This window comes from Camelus dromedarius, chromosome 14 (genome assembly GCF_036321535.1).
Source record: "Camelus dromedarius isolate mCamDro1 chromosome 14, mCamDro1.pat, whole genome shotgun sequence".
Taxonomy (NCBI): domain Eukaryota; kingdom Metazoa; phylum Chordata; class Mammalia; order Artiodactyla; family Camelidae; genus Camelus; species Camelus dromedarius.
Window position 1 is genome coordinate 40,520,557 of NC_087449.1, and position 24,796 is coordinate 40,545,352.

The 24,796-nt window shown below is 47.3% G+C and overlaps 2 protein-coding genes across 4 annotated transcripts; one reads left to right on the forward strand and one right to left on the reverse strand.

Annotated features, from left to right (window-relative positions):
- Positions 1-1,778: 1,778 nt before the first annotated feature.
- Positions 1,779-8,458, reverse strand: C14H1orf50 (chromosome 14 C1orf50 homolog). Of its 2 annotated transcripts, none has more exons than XM_031464942.2 (5): positions 8,344-8,458; positions 8,100-8,215; positions 4,055-4,141; positions 3,413-3,544; positions 1,779-3,049 (listed from the first exon to the last, which is right to left on the reverse strand). In XM_031464942.2, exons 1-5 carry the CDS (start codon positions 8,408-8,410, stop codon positions 2,849-2,851), a joined length of 603 nt encoding a protein of 200 aa, XP_031320802.1. In that variant the 5' UTR covers positions 8,411-8,458; the 3' UTR covers positions 1,779-2,848. The 2 variants fall into 2 exon arrangements, with proteins under 2 accessions (XP_031320802.1, XP_031320801.1); XM_031464941.2 differs by having other exon boundaries at positions 8,335-8,452.
- Positions 8,459-8,700: 242 nt separating this feature from the next.
- On the forward strand, positions 8,701-24,774 carry P3H1 (prolyl 3-hydroxylase 1). Of its 2 annotated transcripts, XM_010996922.3 has the most exons (15): positions 8,703-9,218; positions 12,798-12,950; positions 14,161-14,350; positions 14,553-14,684; positions 15,527-15,666; positions 18,608-18,697; positions 19,023-19,075; positions 19,250-19,371; positions 21,004-21,131; positions 21,296-21,391; positions 21,846-21,996; positions 22,870-22,987; positions 23,401-23,476; positions 23,736-23,876; positions 24,304-24,774. In XM_010996922.3, exons 1-15 carry the CDS (start codon positions 8,754-8,756, stop codon positions 24,457-24,459), a joined length of 2,211 nt encoding a protein of 736 aa, XP_010995224.2. In that variant the 5' UTR covers positions 8,703-8,753; the 3' UTR covers positions 24,460-24,774. The 2 variants fall into 2 exon arrangements, with proteins under 2 accessions (XP_031320799.1, XP_010995224.2); XM_031464939.2 differs by lacking the exon at positions 21,296-21,391 and having other exon boundaries at positions 8,701-9,218.
- The last annotated feature ends 22 nt before the right edge of the window (positions 24,775-24,796 follow it).

The following is a 24,796-nucleotide window of genomic DNA, read 5'->3' on the forward strand; positions in this document are numbered from 1 at the left end:
TTACATCTTGTCAATGTCCCTCACGTTATTTTTTTTTGTCTAGAATTGATCCTATTCATCATCTACCTATCTCCTAGCCGTTAGAAGAGTGTTCTAGCCAGTACATATCTCACTCCACCCCTCCTGACTGGCAGGATTACTCTGGTTGATACGACTTCAGTGGATATCCCTTTGTTCATTCACAATAAAACTCCATCCCAAAATGGACCCTACCCCCACCCTCAGAGACAACTTTACTACAGAGCAGAAAATTGAAGCCTCCAAACAGGCTTTTTTGTTTTTCAACACCAAGCAGGTGTCAGCTCCTCCTCTTCTCAAATTCTCGAAGCTGAGTTAGGTACCCCTCCCCGGTGGTCCATGATATCCCATGCATACCTCTATCACAGCCCTTCTTATACTATGTTGTAATGACTGACTTGCTTCACCCCCCACCCCAGACCGTGAGCTTCTTGGAAACAGGGACCTGTCTTATTTAGCTGTGTTATTCTCAAAAATCTGCAACCTAGAAGGCACTTATTACTTAATAATAACTGGATGGGTACATGGACAGGTAAATGAAAAATGGTTACTGTACATAACCACTGGGTCCTAGTCCCCCATTCCGAGATGCTGCCTCCAAAATCACTTCACAATGCCACTCACTTTCCCTAAGCTTGGAAACTGGCTTAACCAGGAAAGTACAATGGCACCACCTGGTGGTCAGTGTAGGGAGCACACCTTATAGAACAAAAGAAAGTTTTTAGTTTTTTGGGTTTTTTGGTTCTTGTTGTTTTTAAGTGGATGTACTAGAACTTGAACCCAGGACCTTGGTCATGCTAAGCATGTGCTCTACCACTGAGCTACATCCACCGCTCTGAAAGTTTGCTTTTGAATCACTGCTCATTTCTGCTCCAGTGGTTAGGAACTGTCAAGGGTAAGGTGGATTTGTAGCAGCATTCACAACAATTTAAAATGCAATATCCTTTGTAACAAAGTTAAAAAAAAAAAAAAAAAGAGTGAGGTGGATTTGCATTTCAAAAGATCACGCTGATGACTTTATGCAGAATGGACTGGAGACGGGAACAGAGGAGGAAGCAGGGACAACAGCGGGGAGGATATTCTGTCAGAGCAGAGAGCCACGTCCAAATCTGTGACTCCAACACCACCAACTTAACCACTGTAATTTTGCCTCTTTTACCCACAACTTTTCCTTTCTCTCTCTCAACTGAGCACTATGGGAGAAAGGTTCTAAGATTCAACGATTTCTGCCTTCTGGTATTCATGCTCTTTGGTCATTCCCTCCCTTCAGATGAGGACACAGGGCTGGCAAGTAATTCGACAGCAGCCTTGTGAGAAACCCTGAAGCAGAGGACCCAGTACCTGAACTTCTGACCCACAGAAATTACGAAATAATAAATGGGTGTTGTTTTAGGCCACTAAGTTTGTGGTAATTTACACAGCAATAGATAATAAAACACCTACTCAAAATGGGCTATTACCATGCAAGTGAGAACCTTCTGAAAACCTGAGAAACTTTCCGTAGTTAGAGTCAACTACTGTACTAGTGTGTGTGTGTCTCATTCCCTGGAGCATCTCACCCTGTGAACTGAGCGACCAAGTACCATCTGTGTGACCTTGTCAGAATCCAGCCCCACCTGTGCTCGGCCCTGGCCAACCACTTACAGCTCACGAGGAATGAAGCTTGTAAGAAAAGGCCATGAGCACCAGGATGAGGTTGTGGTATTACCAAGCAGACCAGCACAAGAGACATTCATCCCCAGAGAGGAACCTGGCAGTCGTGGTTTCGAGCACACATCTCTCACTCCTTTTACCGCATGTTGTGATAGATTATATGGCACTGAGAGGAAGTAAAGCAATGCAGGATACACGGTCAATTAGTTAATTCCACTGAACAGACAAGTAGTGAGGTAGAATCCCACAAGGGCTCAGTCAGAATCAGCATAAAAACTCAGCCAAAGAGCCTCTAAGTTCCTTAATAATCCAGGTCAAAATGAGTTTTAATCTGAGTTAACTCCTAACCAACAGGCTGGCTGTTTTTCTTGTTTCTCACCCGCTGCACTATTCTCTCTTCCATAATATTCTGAAGTTGCCATTTAGTGGATTTTTCATGCTGCAGATGGCTGATCTCTGGATCTCCAGCTCAGTGAGGCTAGAGAGTGGATTCATACCATGGTTAGCAGCAGCCTCCAACATCTCTTCCAAGTCTAAAATTCTGTGAGTTTAGAGGCTGAACCTGACCAAAACCCAAAACCTGGCCATTGCTACTGCCTCAGTTTCTCCGGGCATCCTATCTTGACAGAAAGAGCAGAATGGGGCAAGCCAAACCTCATCAACAGTGCAGAAATAGCAGAATCACACACCCTCTCTCACTAGCCAAGCCAAGTTGTTTATCATCCTCCAGTACCCAATATTCTGCTTCCCAGATGAATCTGAAGCTGGGGTTACACCAACTGTTAAATAGCCTCAACCCTAATCTTAAACACTTTCAGTTACAAAAAGGCTAATAACAGTCCTCTCCGGGAAATGACTCGGTAACCTTTTTGTGGAAAGAAGAAACTCTTCTTTCTCTAATGGTGTGACTTATGGGAGAACAGATGGAGATAATGGAGAAAGAAAGTACACTGGCCAGTGCTATGCAACTGACTGGTTTCATATCTATGACCCAGAGAGGATCCCCAAAGAGACTGATATGATTCTTCATCATCCCAACTAAAAGTAGTAACGACAGCATTTACATTCACAGAGGATCGCCTTCCAAGAAGTTCATGATTCACCTACATGCCACTTCCCATCAAGGCAGACATTGGAGCAACAAGGAGGTGACTGGTCCTTGTCGTGACAGCGTTTGTCAGAGTCCACTCTCAGTGGAACTGAACCCCTGGAAGCTGGGTTCAGTGCTTGAAGGCAGAGCCACTGGCTGGCTTAGCAACTTGTTCACAATGCTGATTTTAGCATCTTGCTTCTCAATGTCCTCGTACGGAGTCCAGGACAAGTCATGCTGTAGCTTGTAGGCACCAAGGAAGTCATGTGGACAGCTTGTCCCCCATTCCTAGAGAAGGCAAAGGAGTCAGTTCTGATCAAGGTGTAAAGAAACTGAGTGCATTTCCTAATTATGTCTCAAATTTCTCTTTTGGTTTTTCATTTCAGACCGGTCAGAATCATTCTTGGAAAGCATTACATTACATGCCAGATACCTCTCTTAACAGAGGTAATGACTGTGAAATAATTTAAGCACCTGTATATCTTTTAGAGCCATGTCTGAGCTCACGCCACCTCCAATTTTCTAGGAAACCATTTACCAACTACTATGCCTACATTTTCTCTCACTCTCTCTCTCTCACACACACACACACACACCAAGAATTTCTCAAAGACTGGAGTAGATTTTTGTGCAAAAAATAAATGTTCCTACCTTTGGAGAAATAATGGAAAAATACTGCTGACCACTCTCCCGTTTATAAAGGTAGTAAATGTTGCCAGGTTTTTTCACTATATTACAAGCCACATGGTGCAAGTCAGCATCTCTGCGAGCATCTTCCAATACCTAAGAGCCACAGAAATGTAACAAATTAGGTATCAGAGGTAACAGGCTCATAGTCAACGATCATCCCACTCAACATCTGCAATCTGCTCAGTGCTAAGGATCCTGCTCCCCAATAGCAATGAATCACTACTGAGATCCAGATGATACTGAGGAGACAAAAGTTAGACTGGGTTACGCTACTGTGCTGTAAAAATGCCTTTAGAAAAATATTTCAAAATGTTGAGTATTATTGGCTTTGAGCAGTTTTTAAATTTCTTTCCAATTTTTCTGTAGTAAGTACATTTCTTTTATAACTGAAAACATATTTTTCCCTTAAAATACTTTGCCTTACTGAACTTTCTCTCAGTGAAAAACTTATACTTAACCTCTTGGGCTTATGCTCTTTCACTCAGCATTTCTATATTCCTAGGAGGTACTGAAAACAAGTAAGTTACAATGATTTATAAGCAAGTTCAGTCAATCCTGTGGACTAAATGAAGAAATGAAAGCCGAGCTAAAGCCATCTCTTACCTTCCTGGCTTGTTCGTGCAGATGTTCGATTTGCTCGGCTATGACTGTCAGCTTGTTGGTGGCGTTTGCTCGGATGAACTCATCAGCCTAAGAGTGAGAAAAAAACGAACTGTGGGTCGAAAAAGGGTAAGATTTCTAGGACGCCCTTACTTAGATCCCAAGGTGAAGTTACGTCCACATCTTTGCTTATGCCTCAAATAGTCTTCCCGTTCTCACCATTCCCCCGTGAATGCCCACTCAGCCCCAGGCCGAGCTCCGACAGCTCTGCTTATGAGAAGCCAACGCTGACGTGGCCCCATACCACAGAATGAAGTGCCCCTTCTTTTCTACTTCCCAAAGCTTCTACCGTTTTCACTCTAGATTCTAGTCACACTCAAATTTTCCAGTCCTCCAACATCCCCTGCTCTCTCTTGCTTGCAAATGATACTGAACATGCCCTCTCCTCTACCCAACATGTTTCCCCTATTGCTCTTCTGCCTAACTCCACTTATTCCTCACGCTGCCATTATTTTCCATGTTTAAACATTTCTGAAATCAGGGATGCATCTTACAATGAAAATCCAAAGACACCTGTGGTCTGCCTCTTACCATCTGCTGTACAGGCATCTAGCTGTATAGAGAAAGTATCTGTTAACCTGACCACTATCTCAGTTGAATTTACATCACACTTAATTATATTTTAACTTGTACTTGCACTCCTAATTGTTATTTAAAGTGTATTTTTAAAAATTGCACCATAATGTAGACCTGAAACAATTATTATGTACACAGAAGACTGCCTATCATGTGCTAGGAAATTCAACTGAAGGCACCGGAAATTGCTTAAAATAAATCAACTAACTTTCAAAGCTAGGAGAGACTGGTGTGACCAATTCATGTATTGGGAAGAGTTATCACTCAGGCATCAGATGACTTTCATGAAAAGCTGATTAACTTCTAGTGTTACACAATTAAGTGAAGAAAAACAAATTGAGAGGTTAAAGTTGAACTAAGAAATATTAAGAGAATTTGCTGGTTGGCTGAGGAAGCATAACATAAAGGTCAGGTATAAACCAGTGTTATGAGTGAACAGAAACAACTAAGTAGGTTGAGTCAATCATTTATCTGTTCAAATATATACTTAACAACTACTGTGTGTCAGACACCATGCCAGGCACTGGACACACCAGCAGACATGAGAAAGAGGTCCCTGCCTTCATTAAGATAATAGTCTAATGCAACTGTCTTCTAGAATATGAAGCAAGTCACATTATGTAATTTTAAATTTTCTAGCCGTGCTGAAAGTAAAAATAAGTAAAATTAATTACAATGATACATTTAACTCAATATATCAAAAGACATTCTCACTTCAACATGTAATCAATATAAAAATTGTTAATGAGACATTTTACATTTCATACTAACTGCGTATTTTATATTCACATCACAAATCAATTTAGATGCCAAGTTTTCATTGGAAAAACCTGGTCTGTAGTTAGACTTCATAAAATTTAAATTGAAAGAGTAGATTCACACATCCAAGTTGTTCCAAATATACTTAAGTTTCCAAAAATTGAATCAATTACCAGGTTTTAAAGTTTTAATTACTTGAAATCACATAAAATTTAAAATTCAGTTTCTCAGTTGCACTAACCATATATTCCAAGGTTCAACAGCCACATGTAGCTAGTGGCTACCATACTGCACTGCACAGCACAGTTCTAGTGAGTAACAAATACAGACACCAAAAAGAAAAATCATTAAACTTAGTGTTGTATGTACTTGGAATTATGATGTTGTTATGAAGGAAATAACCACAATATGTGGTAGAAGCAGATCAAATATAACGAATGAAGCAAATGGTTTAGTAACAGGGAGTGGTAAGGACTGCAGGAATTAGAATGCATGTGTAGTCTGGAGGCATTCAAATTTAACTGAATAATACTGTCATTTGGATGAGGTGGGGTATAACCCTCTAGAGTCAAAAAAGCCTAATCAAGGATGTGACATTTGACTTGAGTCTGAATGAAAGGGCCAGCCATGCAAAAAACTGAAGAAGCAGCTTCCAGGCATTTCTGAGGCCAGTGCAGCTCAAGGGTAGTTACTGAGGGGAGATGTGAAAAAGAGGGCAGAGACGAGATCACGCAAGGCTTTATGGCTCCTGATATAAGAATTTGCCTTCTGTTCCAAGGACAATGTGGCCATGAGAGAGTGAGGTGGTTCCTAGGGCTAAGACAGTTCTGGGTTAGAAGCGGCCTTACAATATATCTCCTTTTTCTTAAGGTGGCAACAAATCTGTTCCTTGTAAACAAAAGAGGCTAATTAAAACAGAACTAAGGGAAAGAGTACCTATAATTATCAAGCACAAACTCTGGCCTTAATCACTCTGAGGTCTTTTACTCATTTACTACCTCATTTAACTCTTGTAACACCTTATGAAGGTATCTTCACTTTCTCATTTTAGGAATTAGACTCAGACTGGTGAAGCGACCTGTCCAAGGTTTCATAGCTCATAAATGGCAGTTGAAGATTTCAACACAGATCAGGCTGGTTCTAAATTTCATGTCTTAATCCCAGGGCTCCCAAGCTTTCTGAACACACGTTAATGTCAAATGGCAGGTAAGAAATCAGTCCTGCTAGAAAGTACGTTTCAGTACACAGGCAGTAAATATGCTTCATCCAATTTGTTTGTCTCCAGAGTGTTTTTCCATCAGTTTCTCAAAGACTAATACTGGAAACATGAAGGCAGCACAACAATGCATCCTCTATATTTCACTAGATTGATTATAGGCTGAAGGACAAAAACCGTGTTACTTCTTTCTTTGTTTTAGGCCACTGTAATAAACATAATGGTCACTTGGTAACCCAATGAAAATGTGTGCCAAAGATCTGACCCTGGGAGCCTCACTCCCAATAAGTGATCTGATTAAACAGACACATAATGTTCTCCTAACCCATAGTTATACTTGGCTTCCTACCTCTCTAGAAAAGAGAAAGCACAAGGTTTAATCACAGATTTCCTAAGTATTTGAGTATTTCTTAATTTTTAAAAAAACTGAAGTACAGAGATGTATATATAACAGAACTTAAGCACATTCATTATTAAATATTTTTGAGCAAAACGAAGGCCTTTAACACAACCAAGGCCAAATGTGATAGTGTATACAAGGATGAGGGAATATCATACGCTTTGAAGCAGCCAAGGCCCTGTATCTGTACATACTGAAGAGGGTTCTACAACTGGAAGTCCTGGTAAGAAAGATTAGATGAAATTTGGTTTTTCAAGAACTTTAGACCTAGGAGCTCTCCTAGTTCAAACCCTGGATTTTACAGATAAAGACACTGAGGTCCAGAGAAATGTAATTTACCTCAAGTCACAGTGTAAGTTAGTATCAAAACTGGGATTAATTGTAAAATGATTATAAATCAATAAAAAAAAGTTAAAAAAAAAACTGGGATTAAAACTCAGGTGTCCAAATTCCCAGTGTTTTTTCTCTTATTTCACATTTCAGTCTTATTTTACTTCTTTTGGCAGTCAGTGTCTAAGCGCTGGGCTTGGGAATACGGTGTCCAGAGAATGAGGACAGAGGACAAAACCTACAGTCCTTGCCCTTAAGATGTTAAGTTCTACAATCCCTCAGGTCACAGGTACGGAAGCAGTTTAAAGTGGACTGTGCATCCCTGCAGAACAGCGTTACAGTGATCTCGAAACTTCCCTGGAAACTTCTCACTTCTCTTCACGTGTCAGATAGGAAGAATAACTACTGCCCACCTCACAGGGCTGTCCTAAGGCCCAAATGAAATCATGAATATTGACAGTACCGCACAAACCTTCCCACGAAGGGAGATTATGGGCAGTCAAGTTGCAGCTGAAGGAGTGTTTATTCTCAGATCAGAGTTCGAGTCAGGCCACCGACTCGCAGTGACCATCAGTTCTCCCCGCGTGTAAAATGGAGAGAAGAACAGATGCTACCCCACACTAAGCGGCTGGAAGGTCTGAGCCCTAAGACGCACGACCAAACGTGCACGGAAGACGGTCTTTACTTCCCCCGCCGCGCCTCCTCACCTTCTGCACCTGCTCTGCGAGCGCCACGAGGTCTAAGGGGTCCCCGGCCCGGTGGGTGTGGTAGGGGCTCACCAGGGCCAGGCCGCCGGGGTTTGGCGTGAGCTCCACCAGGGCTCCTGCGACACATACCCAGGAACACAGGCCGTGAGCGCCCGCCCTCGGCCTCCCGCCGAGCCCGGCAGACTAGCTGCTCCGGGAGGGCTTCTTCTCCCCTCCTGACTCCCGCCCCGCCTACCTCCCCGACCTGCAGCCAACTGAACTCGGTTTTCTGTGACTCCTTCGGTCAGCCCGGGCGTCGCAGCGTCTTCCATGACAGCGTCGCGTCCTCCCTACTACCCCGGCGGCGCGAGGCGGCAGAGCATGCGCATAAAGGCCCGTGGGCGGAGCTTCCGTATTCCCTGGCCATTGGGCGTCGGAGCTGCCTGGAGCTCGGAGGCGGGGCTCCTGCTGACGCGCAGGGTTCCGCTGAGGGGCGGAGTCCAGGCTGAAGGGAGGCAGAAGAGGCGGTGCAAGCCTCCTGGGCTTGCGCTGCCGACCTTGGGAGCCGGGTGAGCACTTGGGGGCGGGGCTTCGGCCGGGGGCGGGGCCTCCCGGGGGTGGGACTCCGGCCTCCGTGGCCGGTGACCAGCGGGTCCCGTTAGGTCTGAGGAGGCAATGGCGGCACGCGCGTTGAGGCTGCTGACTACGCTGCTGGCGGTCGCCGCCGCTGTCTCGCGGGCCGAGGCCGACTCGGAGGCGGGGTGGGACATGGCGGCTCCTGATCTGCTCTTCGCGGAGGGGACCGCTGCCTACGCGCGCGGGGACTGGGCCGGGGTGGTCCTGAGCATGGAGCGGGCGCTGCGATCACGGGCAGCCCTGCGCGCCCTCCGGCTGCGCTGCCGCACCCAGTGTGCCGCCGACCTGCCGTGGGAGCTGGACCCCGCCTCGCCCCCAAGCCAGGCTCAGGCCTCGGGCGCCGCCGCCTTGCACGACCTGCACTTCTTCGGGGGCTTGCTCCGCCGAGCCGCTTGCCTGCGCCGCTGCCTCGGGCCATCGGCTGCCCTCTCGCTCAGCGAGGAGCTGGAGTTGGAGTTCCACAAGCGAAGCCCCTACAACTATCTGCAGGTCGCCTACTTCAAGGTGCAGACCTGCCTGGGCCCAGGCGGCCGGAGTCCTTCTGGGCGTGGTTGACCCGGGGGGACTTGGGGGACCAGGGAAGTGTCCGTGGAGTGGAAAAGTGGCCTCTGGCTGGAGAGCTCTCCCCGGACCCAGGGAGAGCAGGGACCCTGCCGGGAGACTAGCTTCGCCCGGTTCGCATAGGCAGATGGTGATCCTAAAAGTCCAGCCTAGGGTTAAGGCACAGACCAAGCAAAACTTGGCCTTGTGTCCCCGAGAGGCCTCCTAGAGGGAACTAATGCGGCAGCTTGGGTCTCTGATTCTGATTCATTGTAAGTAACGGAGTAAGAAGCTAGGACCTTTCTACAATATCTTCCTTCCGGTTCGCTTTTCAGTGATGCTTTTCCTGCTCCTGGAGTGCAGTAGCTTTCCTTCAGGATGTGAGGTTGCCACGTCGCCAGTAGGGGCTGTATGGCCCCTCCCCGTGGGGGACCCTCTGGCTAGTCTGTCAGGTTTCCAGCGAAAATGAGTGTTTTAGGAATTCCAGAGTGCCTTAAGTCCAAGTGTGTACATAGATTTGGAGCTCTCTGACTTGTGTAAGATGGTGATGATAACCAACACATACTTCCAGGCACTGTTAAGTACTTCGCGTTTATGAATTCATTTGTCCAGATCCTGGCAATGTCCTGTAAAGTCGAGGCCATTATTGGCCCGATTTTACTGGGGGGAAAGAGAAAGAGGGACTGTGCCGTCAATCTGTTATATCCATAGTTGAGCAGACCTTCACTCTAAAGAGAGACTTGGAAAATCTTGGGGAATCTCAGACTTCCACCTCCCCACAAGCATTTGGCCTACGCAGTTCTGTTCCATTCCTTCTAATTTCCCAGAAGAGTGCTGGACTTGAAGCCAAAATAATTGGGCTATGTCTTTGGTCATGTCACTTAACAGCACTTTAAAAAATTCTTTGACAAACATTTATTGAATACTTAGTACATTCCAGTTCTTGTACAGGTAATTAAAGTGCTTGACTTTATATTCTTTTGTTTTGCCTTGCTTTGCTGTTAAGAATCCCTTTAGTAGTAAGGGCTACAAAAAGGGTGTGTACAGCAAGCTGTGGGAGCACAAATCGGGGAGAATATAGCTTTGTCTCAGAGAAATTAGACTTGAAAGATGACATGACATTTGAAACTGATCCCAAATATTGCTAGAGAGAGCAAGGATGGCCATTCGCATAGAGTGAGGCCAGACTGGGAAGAAAATTCTGCAGACTTCAGGGAGCCATCATCAGAACAGGGCTATGGAATGCTAATTCTGGAAGCCACATGTAATAAGCCTTGGGAGAAGGAGAAAGTGGTGGCAGGGTGAACCACTAGCAGTGTGGTTGTCCACATGAGGAAAGGAAATGAGATGCCACGTGCTTGGCGGGTAAAGAAGGGCTGGGGGTGGGGTGAGGGGAGAGGAGATGGAGGAGATCGGAGAAAGGCAAGAGCAGTCCTGAAGGATACCAGAGAGAGAATCAATCCGTTACAGGAACAGACTTGAGAGAATTTCTAATTTTACAGTTAAGGAAACTGAGGTACAGAGATGGGGATTGGTGACCTTGGATCACCTAGCTATTTTCGGGTCACAGCCAGGGCTGACTGCTTGCTTAGTGTGCATTACTAGTGCTGATGATCAGAAAAAAAATTTTTTTTCTTAGCATATTAATAATATGCTGAGATTTACATTTATTGAACTAACATTTTTTAAGCACTTAATACGTGTCTGGCACCATGTGTTAGTATATATATTTTTTATTGAAGTATAGTCAGTTTACAGTGTTGTGTCAATTGCTGGTGTACAGCATAATGCTTCAGTCATACATGAACATACATATATTCATTTTCATATTCTTTTTCACCATAGGTTACTACAAGACATTGAATATAGTTCACTGTGCTATACAGCATGAACTGGTTGTTTATCTATTTTATATATATTAGTATCTGCAAATCTCAAACTCCCAATTTATCCCTTTCCATCCCTTTCCTCCCCCTCCCCGTAACCATTAGTTTGTTTTCTGTGCCTGCGAGTCTGTTTCTGTTTTGTAAATAAGTTTGTTTGTCTTTTTTTTCAGATTCCACATATAAGTGATATCATATAGTATTTTTCTTTCTCTTTCTGGCTTACTTCACTTAGAATGACAATCTCCAGGTCCATCTATGTTGCTGCAAATGGCATTATTTTATTATTTTTATGGCTGAGTAGTATTCCATTGTGTAAATATACCACAGCTTCTTTATCCAGTCATCTGTCAATGGACATTTAGGTTGCTTCCATGTCTTGACTATTGTAAATAGTGCTGCTATGAACATTAGCATTGGGGAATTAAGTTTCCTTCTGGATATATGCTCAGGAATAGGATTGCTGGATGATATGGTAAGTCTATTTTTAGTCTTTTGAGGACTCTCCATACTGTTTTCCATAACGGCTGCACCAAACAACATTCCCACCAGCAATGTAGGAAGGTTCCCTTTTCTCCATTTATCTCTAGCATTTATCATTTGTGGACTTTTTAATGATGGCCATTCTGATTGGTGTGAGGTGATACCTCATTGTAGTTTTGATGTGCATTTCTCTGATAATTAGTGATATTAAGCATTTTTTCATGTGCCTATTGGCCATTTGTATGTCTTCGTTGGATGGCGCCATGTGTTAGAAACTGCATGTATCTATCATCTTGTTTCACCTTCCTGGCAATCCTGTGGCTAGCGAGTACTATCTCCAGACGACAGACTAGGGAACTGAGTTTAGAGAGTAAACTTTAAGTAATTTGTCTAAAGCCCCAGCAAGTAAATAATTAAATCTACCTTTGTTACCAGTCTGACCCCCAAACCCATCTAGTTAATCATTAGATCATCAGTGATTTGTTTTGGGTTCTACATATGAACCTGTATAACTTTGATACATTGGAGTCCATTGCTATAGGCATTATTGTGACCTGTTGTACATTTTTTCCCCCTCAGATTTCTGGATACTGACTTGTTTTAACCACATGAGCCCTGGGCTTTGAGTCAGAAGATGCCACGTCTGGATTTTGTATAGGACCTTAAGACTTTTCAACCACCCACTTTTTCCTTCAATGTGTCAAAACATTTATTTTATGCAAAAATATATACATATTTTTTCTAGGCAACTTCTTAAGCATAGTCTAATTGTTAACTGCTCTTTCTCTGCTATCGCTAAATCCTTGACTCTTTAGATTTTCTTTAGCTCAGTCACTACATCTCAATCTCAAGAATGTATTATCCGGGCAGTCTTCCATAGCATTCCCCCTACAATACAACCTTTGTTTTAAAATAGTGTTTACACTTTTGAAGCATTACCTCCTGTAATTTGAGGAATCCCTAATCCTGATTTGGGAAATAGCTGAAAATCCGCCCAGGGCCCTGTGCTTCTGATCTCTGGTATGTAGTTCCTGCCGTAGGTGTGTTTTCTGGGCTGGGGCACACCGCGTGGAAGGCTCAGGAAGGCTGGGATTTCCTGTTTACCATGAACTGCACATTTGGACATAAACCTTCTGGGTGTGGATGTGACAGCTGTGTTCTTGTGCTTCATCCTTAGATAAACAAGTTGGAGAAAGCCGTGGCAGCAGCACATACGTTCTTCGTGGGCAATCCTGAGCACATGGAGATGCGTCAGAACCTAGACTATTACCAAACCATGTCTGGGGTGAAGGAGGCCGACTTCAAGGATCTTGAAGCCAAACCGCATATGGTGAAAAAAACATTATCCTCTTCTCTTTTTATTATAGTCACATTTACTAGGGTTGTTTCCTGATGACAGAAGTACAATAATAGAAAAATGGAAATAAGTATAAAACGGAAAGTAATCACCTATAATATTACCACCTTAAGAAAACCAGTAGTTGATATTTTGGCATATTTTGTAAGTCTTCTGTATCACTTTTTAATCTTATTTGGTGTCATATGACGTATGTATTTTTCATCATCCTTTTTGCACTAACATTATTACGTCATGTGCCTTTTCTCATATCTTCAAATTTTCTTTGAAAACACAATTTTTAATGACTGCATGATAGTCCATCTTATGCACAGATTATATTAACTTACTAGTCAAATTTTTTTGCTCATGTAGTTTTTTGTTTTTCACTACAGTGTGTGGTACAATACTCCTCAATGTTCTTATTCTATTAATTTAGCAAGAAAAGTCTGTATCTCATAAGAGATAATTGTCTGTGATTATACAGCATTCTTATAAAGGGCTTATGTTCTAGTTTAGAAACAGGCATATTACAAACAATATCAGAATGACTTTTAAAAGTAAACCTTTGGGGGAGGTATAGCTCAAGTGGTAGAGCCCCTGCTTAGCATGTTTAGCATAGAAGGTCCTGGGTTCAATTCTCAGTACCTCCTCTAAAAATAAACCTAATTACCCCCCCCAAAATAAAACAATTAAATAATACAATAATAAATAAATAAATAATTTTAAAGTAAACTGTGTACATCTAGTACATTACACAAACTCGACACAATTTGGGGGATTTTTTTGGTGATTCCATGACAAATGAAAATCGTTATTGTCCACAAGAAGGAAGCTGTGTCCCACAGAAAGCAGAACGGCAGTCTGTAATCAGCCACAGAGGCCCAAATCACTCCGTAACTGCTGGAAAGATGGCTTTCAGCACCTCTGATCACATTCTAAAATCTGAGCTAATTTTTTATATTAAACTTTTATGTTGAAAACTTTTAGCCCTACAGAAAAGTGTGAGAAGATGACACTGAATCCCCATGAGTCTTTTCATCTAGACTGAGTTAGATGTTTTAAAATTTCAAAAGAAACAGAGACCCTTTACAGGCAGCCACCCTCACCTACGAGGATGCCCTTGAAGGTGGCTGCAGGCAAGGAGGGAGGGCGGCCTGCCGCCTGCCCTGCCCTGCAGCTGAGTACCCCTTCCTCCCAGTAGCACGAGTTTCAGCTGGGGGTGCGCCTCTACTCGGAGGAGCAGCCGCAGGAAGCCATACCCCACCTGGAGGCAGCGCTGCAGGAGTACTTCGTGGCGGATGAGGAGTGCCGGGCCCTCTGTGAAGGGCCCTATGACTACGACGGCTACAACTACCTGGAGTACAACGCTGACCTCTTCCAGGCCATCACAGGTGCGTGCCGCAGGCCAGGCCCGCTGGGCTCAGACGGCAGCAACGTAACACGGCAGACACAGCCTCTTCACCCTCATTCCTGAATCTCTTAAATCTGGGACTCTGCCTGGAAATCGCCTCCACTTGAATTTGTACATCTTAAACAGAATTTGCATCCTGGAAATTGACCTTATGTTTCTACCCCCTCCTTGATTCCTTTCAGATCATTACATCCAGGTCCTCAGCTGTAAGCAGAACTGTGTCACCGAGCTTGCTTCCCACCCAAGTCGAGAGAAGCCCTTTGAAGACTTCCTCCCGTCTCATTATAACTATCTGCAGTTTGCCTACTATAACAGTAAGGCCTACTTTCCTCTCTCTCTTTTTACTAAGCCAGAAGCAAGGGAGGCAGGGATTATGACCACTGTGCCTCGTCAACCTGTTTGGTCTCTCTCTGTGGCTCTGGGAGGCACAGTGCCAGGTGATCCCTGCGTGCCTTGTTATAAGCCACTTCCTGGGAAGCTGGTACCTGCAGCCCTAAAAGCTGGGAGAGGGAGACTCCAGGACCTCACTCTCTGGTCCCCTCTCTTAACGTTTATAATCTGATTTTGCATCTGAGTTAAGTTACAGCAAAGGCAAGGGTGTAGTTCCACATAAGCCTACTCACGGGACACTTCCCAGCCCTTCTCCCTAGTGTAGCACTGGGGTTGGGGGTGTGGCTGTCAATATCCAGAAAAGCGACAAGTCAGCAGGTCTTTACCGAGTTCCTACTGTGTGCTGAGCATTACAGCATATTCAAGAATATACCTTGTTTATAGTTGCGTTGAAGAGACCAACACATGTCAATAAGAACTCTTCTGCTAAAGAGGCAATCTGCTATTGTAATCTTCCCTTCTCTTCTGAAAATCCATAGGGAAAAAAAGGTAGGAAGACGGGAATATTCCTGAAATTGGTCTAATGATGGGGAATATTAGGGCTGATGTTTGAATTACCTGAGATCACTGAGCACCTTAAGCTCAATTATATATTCTATGTGGATTCTGGAATTTGTCCCCCCAAATCAGGCAGTCTTGATATGTAGCTGGTGCCATCTTGTCGTGTCATCACTGCCTTGAGCTGTGCTGAGACTGAACACTAGGCGGTTCCTGGTAACCAGGATTAGATGCTTTCTTCTCAGCCACGTTTTTTTCCCCTTTGCAGTTGGGAATTATACACAGGCCATTGAGTGTGCCAAGACCTATCTCCTCTTCTTTCCCAACGATGAGGTGATGAGCCAGAATCTGGCCTACTATACAGCCATGCTTGGAGAAGAGCAAGCCAGGTCCATCAGCCCCCGAGAGGTGAGAGACTTGCATTAGTTAGGGCAGAGGCCAGCCGAACCCAGACCAGAGGACAGGGAGGTGGGTGGACAGGGGAGCCAGCACCACTTGGGCAGGGTGGGGGCAGGGTGGGGGCAGGGTGCCCGGGTCGGTGTGAGCACAGAGGAAGCCTGGGGGATAAGCCGAAGCCTTAATTGGCACAATCTTTGGCCCAGAAGTCTTTTCTCTGAGTCGGTAAAGAAAAGCAGAACTGCAAAGCAGCCATATTCTTTCCATTTTTAGCATCCCTACTTTGAGACTTGATACCATTTGGCCAAGATTTATCATTTTCTACTTCAGGCTAAATTTTTTTTCACTCATCTCTTTTCTGTCTCCATTTCCCTCCCTGTCCCCTCTTCTTTCTGCCATTCTCTGATCTCTCCCTATTTCAGCATTATTCCCATCTCACTCCAAATCAAGAAGAAAAATCTGTACAATACACACTGAAGCAAAAGGCACTGCAGTGAAAGCAGGCACCCCCGCACTGCTGGGGGGCTTCAGGTTGTGCTGTACATTTAACAATGGCTATTTCTGAGTGGCAGAATCACAGGTGATTTTTGGATTTTGCTCATTTATGTTTTCTAAATTCCCTGTAGTGAATGGGTATTATTTTTGTAATTGAAAACATGGAATGTTTTCTGTTTTTAATTTAATGGAGTTTGGTACTATGAACCTCGATATTTGTATGTATGCCTCACACGGAACCTACATCCTCTCCTTGAGCCCAGAACAATGGATTTGAAGTCACTACTCTGGGCCCAAATCCTGGCCCTTCCACTTACTAGCCGTGTGATCTTTGGCACATCGTATGGGATGTTAGTCATGCTGCATTGCCCTTCTGAGTCTCAGCTTCTCCTTCTGTAAAATGGGATTATGGTTCTTGCTCTGTCTTCAGCACAGGATGAGTGTGAGGGTCAAGTGAGATAGTGAGCTGGCAGATGGTGTATGAATATGTGCAAAGTGTTGTGTGGGCAGGTGGCATCACAGGGGTCTTGCTGATGGCACACAGGTAGCAGGTGGCTGGTCTTCTCACGTCTAACCTCAGCCACCTCCTGAAACCACATTCCCAGCCTGGGAGACATATGTGTGGTGCCGGCCACATGGCTTAGGGACACACAGGTGGAGCGGGATGCTCCCTGCACAGTCTCCTGCCCCGCCTGCACTCCAGCCCATGGTGGCTAATTTCTCCTCTGTTCACTGGAGAAGCAGGCAGTAACAGACTTCCCGTTCTGTTTGTTGTGGTGTTTACTGTTGAAAATAACCACCCTTCAAATGTGTGTGGCATTTTTTAGTTGACAAAAAGTTTTCATAGCTTTTCTTTCATTTGATTCTCATAGCAACCCAGTGAGGTGGTGGTGCCCACCTACCCTGAAGTTAAAAACCAAGCTTCTTCCTTCCTAGTGCTGGAATCCCGAGAGTCTCCAATAGAAATAACCCTTCTCTTGTCACCCCCTCCCATGTGGAGACCAGTTACCTCATCATTGTCCTCTTCAGCTGCTAGATGGTGACCATCTGGATTTGAGATGGCACCGCTCCTGGTCTCCGTGCTGGGTTCAGACCACACCACCCCTACCCCTTATGGTCATATTAGTGAGTGTGGGGCAGAAAGGGAAAATAAGTCTACGTGGTCAATCTACCATTTCTAACTACAACCACCCTTCTGGAAAGAAGCTAAGTAACATTGGTTGAGCCCTGTCCCAGGCCAGGCACTGAGCTGGCTGGTTTACACCCATCATCCCATTTAATCATCACAGCTGCCCTGTGAGGTGGGCACTATTCTTCCCGTTCTAGAGATGAAGCTCCTGGAAATGAGTTAAATTACACAGAAGCCGACGGGCGCCCGTGGTGACCAGAATCCCTGTCTCCCTGCTTTATCCCGGTGCAACAGGGTTCTGACACGTGGCTGATACTCAGTAAACTGGTGTTGAATGAATATATGGCAGAAGTGGGACTTGCTCCCTCACAGCCTCATAGAGCTGTTGGAGAGGGTTAAAGGAGATGACAACCTACCGAGCTTGGTGTCTGGCGCTTGGAGAGGGAAGCCAATCATTCAGACACCACAGGGGAAGAGTTCTGTCTTCCTCTTGGGTACATGTAATAGGTGATACAGGAATCACCGACGCCTTTAACATCCCCCTTATTGCTTTCATCTTTTATTTCAACTGACGATGTCTTTTTCTTTTCCTTCCTTCTACTGCTGCTGGGAGACTAAGCGGGGCACCTAGGGAAACATGTGACCCCGGAAGGTACTTAGTTTCCTTGTCCTGGGTAAGCCCTGCCTGTGAGCATATGTGGGAAGGGCTGCCCGTCTGCAGGGAGGGATACCGTCTGTTCCACGTCTGACAGGAGGCGGATGGCAGAGGAAAAGCACGTGGGCTTTAGGTTTGGAAAGACCTGGGCTTCGATGTGGGTCCCTGCTCTACCATGTCCTGCAGTGTCACCTGAATCAAGTCGCATATCCCCTCTGTACCTCAGTGTCTTCATCTGTAAAATGAGGATAATAGTACCAACACCAGAGGTGTCTAGAGTCACCTAACTCCTAGGTTTTTTCCTGAGTATTGAAATCCTGCAGAGATCACAGAAGGAATTTTCCTTCTCTGAAAAATATTTCAACATCTCCGGAGAATCCTCAGATTTTCTGTCTCAGAGATTAATGCAGGGGTAGGGGGAGTGGTGGCGGGGGAGGAAGGGGGCTTTTTCCCTTCAAGGGAAGCCAGGTTATGCCACCCTCAGAGGTACTGCTTGTGCCAGGCAAGAGGAGCCCTTGAGCAGAGAAATGAGACTTTTGCCCAAAACTGGGGGACCTGAAGCCTCAGGTCACACTGGGAACAACAGTGTAGAATGCCAGAGTCCCCCACCCCCTGCCCCGAGAGCTATTGACAGGGCTGAGTTCCAGGGTCTTCCTTCTACTGTGTTTCCTCAGAGTGCCCAGGAGTACCGACAGCGAAGCCTGCTGGAGAAAGAACTGCTCTTCTTCGCTTATGATGTGTTTGGAATACCCTTTGTTGACCCGGTGAGCTAGGGTGTGGAAACAGAGTAGGGAATGTCATGGGGCAGGGGGTAGGGGTGAGCTCTACACTGTGTCACTTTGGGGAGAAGACTCTCAGGGCTTGAGCCAAACATGGGATCCGAGAAGCCCATGGATGAGAGATGGGAGACGTAGGGGAATTCTTGGCAGCTAGTTATAGCTGACTTAGTTCCAGGGATCTCTCACTTTATCTCCTGAAAGGAGGCGGGTGAGAAGGGGTACTCCCCTGTAGGCCCTAGTCTGTGCATCGAGACCTGGAAGATTGAGCAGCTCACCCGACTCTGTTCATTTTCTCCTGATCTGCTTTTAGGATTCATGGACGCCAGAGGAGGTGATTCCGAAGAGGCTGCAAGAGAAACAGAAGTGAGGACCTTGAAGAAAGTGCATGATTGGATCGGTCTGATGAAGCACTTGAGGCTTCCTGAGCCCAGGCAGATGTGAACCCCTGGCCAGGGGTGGGCAGGTCCAGTCTGGGCAGTGGGGGTGGGAGCCTGGGCGGGTCCTGGAGCCCAGTCCTCAGAGCGGCTGTGCCCGCAGGTCAGAACGGGAGACAGCCGCCCGCATCTCGCAGGAGATCGGAAACCTCATGAAGGAGATTGAGACCCTTGTGGAAGAGAAGACCAAGGAGTCACTGGACGTGAGCAGGCTGACCCGGGAAGGTGAGAGGATGAGCTCGGGGTCCCCTGTGACCGTTGTGGAGGCAGCCAGGCCAGGGGTCCCCACGTTAGCTGGGCAGCCCCCAGCAGAGGGCAGCCTCAGGGCCTGCACCAGCACAAGTCTGCTCTCCCTCGCCACATGTCCTTCCTCACTCAGCAACGGGACTTCCACCTGCAAAGAGCACTGAGAGGTGGCCTTGGGTTAAGAAATGACTCCTGTGTCACAGTGACACTAGTTTAGTTCACTCCAGTAAAAACTCATCCTGTCTCCCTGCCTCCAAACTGTTTCCTCCCAATTGCCATCATTCGTCCTGTTTCCAAGCCTCAAAATCTTCAGGTCTCTTTTGGTCCTCCTCCCCCCTTGCCCATCGTCCCCCCCAACCCACTGGAGAGACCCACGATCAGGACTCCGCCCTGTTTCTCTCTCCCAACCCTTTTCTTGTCCCATCGCTGCCTCTCCTGTCCGCACTCACCTTGCCCCTTCCCATGCTGGGACTAGACCAGTCTCCCAAACACGGGGCTCTGACACCATCCTCCCTCCTGCCCCCTTCACCACGTGTTCTGCTCTTCCTCGTTCACACCTTCTCTTCATCCCTGAGCCTCTCTCTGCCCCCGGGTCTTTGTTCATCCCTGTCCCCCTCTTATACACTTCCCATCGTCTCTGCCTGGGGGTGCATCTCAGACCCACCCTACAATTCCAGGGCATTTAGGATCCCCTCCCTCTTTCTGTTGAACTTCCAAGGCACTTCACCCTTTCACAAGGTCGGCCTTGTGCTGGTTGTTCACGTAACTGTTGGAACAGTTGCTGTCTTAGGTGTTAATCCCTGGCCTTGTCTAGCACGGTACATGGCACACGCTGAGGCCTCAGTAAATAGATGGAGTTATAGTGAGTCTCTGGTATGGCCCCAGCACAGAGAGACCCCAGGGGAAATAGAAGAGAGGAAGGTTGGCCTTTGTTCTGAAGTTGCTTCAGTTCACAGTGGTTAATTTAACAAGATTAGCGTGTTAAAGAATTTGTCCAGCATTCCTGTGTTTTCAGAGAGCTTTCCCTCTGTGATTTCTCTTGACTCTTTTAATTGTCTGGGAAGTGAGTGGGGCAGGTTGTAAGATCCTCATTTTAAACAGGTGACGATGATAGTGATATGATGGTAGCTAAACGTTCAGGCATTTACCATATGTCAAGTATCGTGCTAAGTTCTTAAATTGTCTTATTGTTCTTTATATCAAACTTACGAGGTAGATGCTGTTTTACAGATGAGATAAGGCTCAGGTAGGTTAAGTAACTCACACGCTAATAAGTGGGTCCAGAGGTCAAACCTAGTTCTTTCGGATCCTGGGGCTCATATTTTAGGATTGTCTTTAAGATGTTTCCTCAACAATGTGTGACCAGCAGGCCCAAGAGCCAGCAGCTCTTTGCGAGTGGAGCTAGGACCAGCACTTGGCTCTCCTGTCCTTCAGCTCCAAGTTCTGTGCTCTGGACCACGCTGCCTTTAGAAGTGGCCAAAAGGGAGGTTTCCCTGGTGAACAGGAAACAAACACCTGGAATTTCTGTTCCTTACAGGAGGCAATACCCAATGGAGAGTGTTGGGACAGAACTGCTGCTGGATTTAGCCCTGTCTTGTCATTGCTCTGCAGGTGGCCCCCTGCTTTATGACGGCATCAGTCTCACCATGAACTCCAAAGTCTTGAACGGTTCCCAGCGGGTGGTGATGGATGGCGTGATCTCTGATGATGAGTGCCAGGAGCTGCAGAGACTGACCAATGTGAGGGAACCCCATGACCACACCTTCTCCCTAAGGGCCTGGCCTCCCCTGACTAGGTGCCTCTTTGGTGCTGAGTGATTGCCTGCTTCTCGTGGGCAGTTGACTGCCTCTTCTCAGGCCCTCAGCCACCCTGGCTAACTCCACCTGTTTTGGGGGCCTCGTAGGCAGCAGCAACTTCAGGAGATGGCTACCGGGGTCAGACCTCCCCACACACCCCCAGTGAAAAGTTCTATGGTGTCACTGTCTTCAAGGCCCTCAAGGTAGGGTCAGTACTCTGTTCTCGGGTGTGGAGAGGGGGAGGGGGACACCCAGGATCTGGGGGAGAGTTGGGGATAGTGGTGGGAAAGGTAAAAGTTGTCTGCCTGTCAGCATTCCAGCTGCTACGGAGGCAGGATGAACTACGTTGAGTGAGGTTGACTCTTGAACCCTGGCTACTAGACCAAGTATAACAGAAATAAGGCAGGCAAGCACGACCACTATCCTAAGCTTGAGAGTGCTCTGAGGAACGGCTGTACTCCTGAGCAGGATGCACGAGTTATTCAGAAAGAGAAATACGAAGGCGAGGGGAGGGGGCTGTGGCAGAGTGTCATGTGTGGGGAGCAAAGGGACTGCGCCTTCTTGGGCACGAGGAGTGTGGCCCGGTGCCTCCTGGTCTCTGTCAGCCACAGCCACGGAGGGGCACTCCGGGTGGCTGACCACTGGTCTCCTCCGCAGCTGGGGCAGGAGGGGAAGGTCCCTCTGCAGAGCGCCCACCTGTACTACAACGTGACGGAGAAGGTGCGGCGCGTCATGGAGTCCTACTTCCGCCTGGACACCCCCCTCTACTTCTCCTACTCCCACCTGGTGTGCCGCACTGCCATCGAAGGTGGGCCTCCCTCCCCACTGCAGCCCCTGCCCCGCAGAGCATGTGCTGTACTGGATGCTGAGGGTGTGCAGGAGAGCAGGACACAGTCCCTTTCATCCTGCTGGGGAGTCAGCATAAACCAGTGTGAGAAATGCAGCGGAGGAAATTACAGTCCATCTCCCTGGGGAGTCAGGAGGGCTTCCCAGAGGAGGTGATGACTGATGACGGTTGTGCAGGATGAATAGGAGTTGTGGGATACACAGGGTGATGGGAGAATGTTTGAGCCAGAGAGAACAGCGTGTGCAAAGGAGTGGAGGCATTGAGCAACTGGCAGTTGGGGGAACTAAGAAAGTTGCTGTTTCTGGAGAGTAAGTTTAAGGTGGGGAGCAGGGCAGTCAGGTAAGGTGGTGAAGTCCTCAGAAGTCAAATTACAGAGTCCTGCATTCAAGAATACTTTTCCTCCAGTGGTTCTCAATGTTGGTATTGAGATGACTCTTTGAATCATGCTCTGTGTCTTTAGATGAATCCTGTTCTCTGTTGCAAGTTCTCTGTCACTAATTGTTAAATACCAGATTTGCGAGAGAGCTACTTATCTTACAAGTTAGAGCAGGTTCAAGGTTATTCGTCATTCACTCTCCCTCTGTCACACTGGGCCAGCGCTCCCGGGAAGCCGGGAAGAGTCCACAGGCAGTGAAGGACCTGATGAAGCCTTGTTTTTAACTCACCAGGGGTAAGGATTTCAGGTTAGTTTTGCTGCTGTGTGTTGAAAGATTTGGAGGGTGTGGATCAAACCAGAGTAAGGGAAGGGAAGCTGGTCAGCAGTGACATATGCTGACAGGAGAGCTGTGATGTCCCCTGAGGTGGCCTGGTGCTAACGTGTTACCTTGGCCCCAGAGGCACAGGCTGAGAGGAAGGATGGTAGCCACCCAGTCCACGTGGACAACTGTATCCTGAACGCCGAGGCCCTCGTGTGCATCAAGGAGCCGCCTGCCTACACATTCCGGGACTACAGGTGCCGGCTCTCCCTCCAAGGCCCCCAGTGCCCTGTGCCTTGCCCCCTCCCCCAACACATACATATTTGGGACCAGCTCTTCCCAGAATCCAAGACCCTCTGGATCAGAAGTCAGATGGTACAGGAACCATCACAGAGTAGTGTGATGAGTAGGACAGTGAAAGCTGGATTTGGTACAGAAACACCCCAGAGATGGACATGGTGGATTCTCTGGGGCGAGGGTAGGGAGGCAGGAAGGTTGGGAGACGTGTTCGTGAGACTTCAGAGGAAGTTCCAGAAGGCTTTCTTCCTATGAAAGGCCCCCTCCAGCTGCTGGTTGGAAGCACTTGGAGATGAAGGCACTGAAGCTGTGGGTTGTGTGGGGGGCGGGAGGAGGAGGAAGTCTGTGTTGAGATGCTCTCTGCCTTTCCCAGCGCCATTCTTTACCTGAATGGAGACTTCGATGGAGGAAACTTCTATTTCACTGAACTAGATGCCAAGACCGTGACAGTGAGTGCGCCCTTGTCCCCATCCCTGGAAGGACAAACCCTCACAGTGCAGTGGGCAGAATGGCCAACCGGTCTCCCTAGTGGCCAGCACTGCCCTCCCAAAACAGGGGGCCTCCAACTGGTCACGTTTCCTCTTTAGCTCTGGTCTTTGGGGAACCAGGCTGAGGGGACACCCCCTCCTGGACCCCAATGACTGCATGTCCCTTCTGAAAGCAGGTCACGGTCTCTGTCCTGTGTACCCCCCTCACTGACCCCTTTAGGCGGAGGTGCAGCCCCGGTGTGGAAGGGCCGTGGGATTCTCTTCCGGCACTGAAAACCCGCACGGTGTGAAGGCCGTCACCAGGGGGCAGCGCTGCGCCATCGCCCTGTGGTTCACTTTGGACGCTCGACACAGTGAGCGGGTGAGAGCAGCTGGTGCTGCTGTGACCTCTCCCTGGAAGGGCCCCTGTTCTGCTTCCACCTTCTCTGGTTCCACTACGGATGCTCAGATGTGAAAGAGCACTGGGCTTGGGAGTCCAGAGAGACTCCTCCCTCGGGCACTGTGTCACCATGGTCACGACGTGCCGTGGTCACTGATCCTTCTTCTATCCTTGTAAATGGGGCTCCAGACAGGGGTTGGGGGCAAGATGGGGAGCAATCCTGGTTCTTGGTCCCTTGCTGTGTACCACCTCCGCTGCCTTTGCACGGAGCATAGGACCTGCTGAGACGATGATGAGCTTGGAGGCCATTGAGGAAAAAGCCTTCTTGTCCTCCAGGAAGTAGAACTTGAGAGTTGGTGAGTACCTGGTCCAGAGGCCTCTCTGAACAGCTAGGGGTTTGTCCTTGCAGGACAGGGTGCAGGCAGACGACCTGGTGAAGATGCTTTTTAGCCCAGAAGAGATAGACCTCCCCAACGAGCAGCCCCAGGAAGCCCAGGAGGGGCACCACCAGCCTGTACAGGAGTCTCTCTCCAACAGTGAGTTGGGGCGCAAGGATGAGCTCTGACAGCTCACACATGGGTGGTGACTGGACCACGTGAGGAACTGTCCTGCATCCTGAACTGGCCAGCCCTGGCTGAGGAGCAGTGGGGACCTTGGGTCTGCCGCCCAGCTGAGGGGACTCCACTCACAGCCGTCCACACGGTGCTACCGCTTTTGTAGTGGACATGGCAGGACAGCCACTCCCCGCTGGACCTGACTGAGGACTCAGGACGCAGGCCCAGAGCCCCTGCGGGGGCCTGCACAGGCAGCCGTGTGACAGCAGTACAGTATTTAAGTGTCTGTGTAGACGTCCAAAGAATAAATGATTTGTGGTTTTGTACTTGGTGGTTTGTTCAGAGAGG